Genomic DNA, 4,492 nt, shown 5'->3' with positions numbered 1-4,492 from the left:
CATCATTGTGCCTCTAGCAACAGGTGAGACTCCTTTCCTCAGCAACTTACCCATGCCCCTACTCCTACCACCAATTTTGACTAATGACAGTCTGCATATGGCTGAAGTCACATAATAGAGCCTGAGATTTTCCAGGCCACACCACCACATTTCTCTAAAAGAGGGAATGAAGTGGAGTTGGGGATGTTACACCTGACTGATGCCACCTTTACTCTTAGGAAGGCTAGCTCTGCAATCAACCAATTGGACTACCACAAAAGACTCCCACTCATGGAATTCTACATTTTTCCACACACATTGTAGTAGAAGCAGAGAGGATTCAATGATCGCATATTGAAAGCTAGGACTCAAGAAACTCTGAGAAGGAAGATTTATTATGACAGGCTGGGCCCGATGGACTCCTATCCAAAAAGCCAAGCCCTGTGTAGAGGTTTTTAGGTTGTTTTTACATAAGAGACACATGTGGTGCAACCAGGAGAGGTTTAGGGGTCAAAAAGACTTTGTTTGTTTTTTTAGGATTTAGCCATTTGTTTGAATACGACCTAAGCTTGAATTAACATATCGCCCACCCTCCAGGTAAGCTTGAATTAACATGTTGCTCACTTTCTGCCTGGATGTAACTTTTGAACATACATTCAGTCTACATCCTTTCTTAATATTTAAAACCTATAGGGCCTATATTACTTAACTGGCTTTCTAGACACTAGGCACACTTGGATACAGATTTAGGTAAGTTTGAATTCGTGTACAGGCTATATTAACACTACAGGCTAACTTCAGCAGTACTCACTGAACCATTTCTGACTCTCTCAGGCAGGGTAGGGTTTAATGGGGCTACAATGGGAGAAGATGGAGGGATTGCTACAGAAGTCAGCCAAAGACAGAAAGAGTCCAGGAACAGTCAAGTCTAAACCTTTAGTAAAAAGTTAAGTTGGAGGAAAATCTCAACATCTAAGCCAGAACACAGAATGAATAATCAGATAAGGGGTGAAGAACAATAAGGTCAAAGCTAGATAATGAAGTTGTTGAAGTAACAGAAAGTAGAACAAGTACTCAAGAATGGGTGAGGGTGGGTTAAAGAACCAGGATTAGGGTTAACAAAGTAGATGCCAATCAAGACAGCATGATTTTCCACGAACTCCCCTATGCTAAAAGGAATCACAAATTTTTAATGATGCATTTTAGGAGGGGAAGAAGTTCGGATTGTAGAAGAATTCTTAGATCTTAATGAATTATAAATGAATTGAATTATTCTTTAAGTGTTAGCAAACAACTTTTTAAAAGGGAATTTCAGGTTGTGTCATTGTTAGGAATTTTCCCACTACTATCCACCTTTTTACAAAAGAGGAAAGGAAAATCAAGAAACATTAAAAAACTTCCCCAAGGTCACTCAGCTTATAAGGACCAGAGCCAGAATTTGAACCCCAGCTATCTGGCTTCAGAGTCTACATTCTAAGTCACAGTAGTTTACTCCTGTAAGTCCCATCAGTGGTAGAGAGCTAGATTAAGAAATGCCATGGGTCCTAACTGCATATCTTCACAAGTTTGAGAATTCTTTATGGTATTAAGCAATATATTCTCACTGACTTGCTATAGTTCTCAGTGATAGGAAGTAAACCAATGCCTATGTATGTTCAGTAAAATTGTCTAAAATTATAAAAACTGCTTATTTTTTTATATTATAGTTTGATAAAAACTGCTTATCTTAGTTTTTGATAAAACTGTAATTTTAAAAACACATACATTTTGGTTAAGAAAAAACTGCTTTGTCTTTTGCCCAATCTAAAAAGTAATAAATTACTTGAAAATTTACTTCAGCAAAATGATAAAGGCATGCAAAGACTACTGAAATAAAATGAATTAACCACTAGGCTGAATTGGAATCTAAAATGTAAAAATCTTTATTTTCATTCTACTATTTTTTATTATTATACAATGGATTTGTGGAAACTAGTATATTATGAGAATTCCTGTTCCTGCATAATTTTATTATTAGTTATAATAATAGCCTCAGCTATTTATATACTTAGCACTTAATATAATACAACTATGCTAAAATGTTGGTGTTTTAGTTTCCTAAGCTGCTTAAGCAAATACCTGAATTGATCTGGCTTAAACAATGGGAATTTATTTGCTCACGGTTTTGAGGCCAGGAGACTGTCCAGATGAAGGCATCATCAAGGCAATGCTTTCTTTCTAAGATCAGCATTCTGGGGCTGGCCACCAGTGATTCTGTCTTCTCTATCACATGGCAAAACACGTGGCAGCATCTACTGGTCTCTCCCTTTTCTTCTGAGTTTTGTTCATTTGAGTTTCTTGCTTCTGTGGCTTTCTCTCTTGTCTCCTCTTATAAAGGACTCCAGTTATAGGACTAAGACTTACCCTGACTGAGGTGGGTCAAACCTTAACTGAAGTAACCTCATCAAAAGATCCTACTTACAATGGTTCATACCCACAGGAATGGACTAAATTTAAGAACATGTTTTTCTGTGGTACATACAGCTCTAAACCACCACAGCTGCCAAACGTTATCTTATAATTTCTAATACCCTGTGAAGTACATATATAATCCGTATTTTATGGATAAGGGAAGAGAGAATTGTTCAGGTATTTATTTATTTATTTTTGCTGTTTTAATCTCTTATTATCAAAGGAACCAAGTATTAATCACAGTGACCCTTGACCATATTTGACATGTATAACAAGCTTCCTGACAATTTTGACATTTTGCATTGCTTAAGTATATGTCTCCTTGATCACAGATATCTGCAAGAGTCCTAGAAAATCACAAAGATTTCTTCTTTCCCCTTGTATGTTCAGGTGTTTAAAGTAACACACCCAAACTCAAACTCTGGGAAAGTTGACAGAATCAAGATTCAAACCCATGTCTGTGAGACTGCAAAGTTTTTGCTCTTTCCCTCAACTCTACTACACTATTTTATTTGCATCAGCTTATCATTGTCAGGATGAACTACAAGCTGAAACTAGTAATCAGCCTCATCATGCTGAACTGAAGGTTACTAAAATACTACTCATCTATATAGTGATCCATCCTGTGTCACCTGCTACTCTATGGGGAAAAAGTTTCCTTGGATCCAGGCTTTAGATGACCAGACTCACACCAGAGCAACTCCAAAAAGGTCTTCTTCAGTTTTTCGTTCCCCAGAATGAAAATAAATGTGTGGCTAGTAGGAAAAAACATTGTAATAACTTCTCCAATCATAAGAGTCATCTTAGTTTCCAGTATGAAATAATTGGAAGATAAAATTAAAAAGGCAAGAAAGTAAAGTAGGAATAGAAAGAGGGAGGAAAGGATGATTCTGATGGCCTTTTTGTGAGCCTCAGTGCTTGGGTCTCTAGAGCTGGTACCATTTTGCTGCATCTGCTGCATGTGCCTCCCCAGGGAGAAGATGAGCAGAAGGTAGGAGGCCAGTGACACAACTAAGGGAGGGAGGTTCCACAGAGTCCCAAGCACATGGATCAGTTCATATGTACTTTTCTTCTTTCTGAAGTGTTCAGTCATATTCCCTGTGTCATCAATTCCACTGAAGTCAGAGTAGATCTTAAATTCATGCATTAGAGACATTGCACTGCCACAAGATAAAAGCAGTGTACCCAACAGCATCCACATAACCACCCTGGAAACTCTCCACTTGAGCCAGAGAAACATGGAGTGGGAGAAACTGGCGATTTTCAGGCAGTAGAGGACACTGAGACAGGCGGTAAGCCAAATATTCAGGTGGTTTGTAAATGCCCAGAAAAGATCAATAATTTGCATTACTGTCCCTGTTTCATGCAATTTGACAAAGAACACCATCATAAAACTATCGGTCAAGAGAATCAATAGCAGTATGATCCTGGAGATGGCCAGGTTGGTGATGATAAAGTCAGACAAAGAGATCCTCTTGCTCTTGAGCCAGCTTCTGCCATTAATCAACCCAATGAAACCGTTCCCCACCATTCCCACAATGAACTCAGTAACAGACAGCAGCAGAAACACCAAATCAGCAAGTTCCAACATGTCAGCAATTAGGCAGCCCTGATCCTTCTTGATACATAATCTTCTTAACTGATTTGAAATTTCTGTGAAAGTATCACCTCTACCTGTTGCTTCTCTGTACCTGTCTCTTGTCTCTGCCCAATATAGTCAGTCATAGAGCACAGTTTAATGCATCTTCTCTCGCTCTTTCCAGGTTAGTCTGTCCTCTTTGCAGATGATATAGCTTTTCAAATTGTATCTATGATCATAAAGTCAGGAGCTCTTTGCTAAAATGCAAATAGAGTAGTATCCAGTGTCACAAAGAGAAGGAAGAGTCACAAAGGATCACAAAGAAGATGGAGGACTTGGACTCAGTTTCAAAGGGAGTGGGGTTCTGAACCACTCAGAACAGAGAGCTGAGTGTCACCAGAAGAAGGCACAGAATCACTCAGATGAATGAGTCTTGTACCTCAGCAGGGAGTACTCAGAGACAGGGAAATGTGGAGAAATCAG

General features: G+C 38.6%; 1 protein-coding gene across 1 annotated transcript; it reads right to left on the bottom strand.

The window, feature by feature from the left end:
- Nucleotides 1-3,070: 3,070 nt before the first annotated feature.
- Nucleotides 3,071-4,021, bottom strand: TAS2R3 (taste 2 receptor member 3). Its single transcript, XM_004458477.4, has one exon. It carries the CDS (start codon nt 4,019-4,021, stop codon nt 3,071-3,073), a length of 951 nt encoding a protein of 316 aa, XP_004458534.1.
- Between the last annotated feature and the right edge of the window lie 471 nt (nt 4,022-4,492).

The sequence above is a fragment of the Dasypus novemcinctus genome, chromosome 5 (genome assembly GCF_030445035.2).
Source record: "Dasypus novemcinctus isolate mDasNov1 chromosome 5, mDasNov1.1.hap2, whole genome shotgun sequence".
Lineage (NCBI taxonomy): Eukaryota > Metazoa > Chordata > Mammalia > Cingulata > Dasypodidae > Dasypus > Dasypus novemcinctus.
The sequence above is the reverse complement of the archived record's forward strand: the minus strand, read 5'-3'. Positions and strand labels throughout refer to the sequence as shown.

Excerpts from the sequence above, each read along its gene's own strand:
- TAS2R3 (XM_004458477.4), bottom strand. The coding sequence starts at position 4,021 with ATGTTGGAACTTGCTGATTTGGTGTTTCTGCTGCTGTCTGTTACTGAG.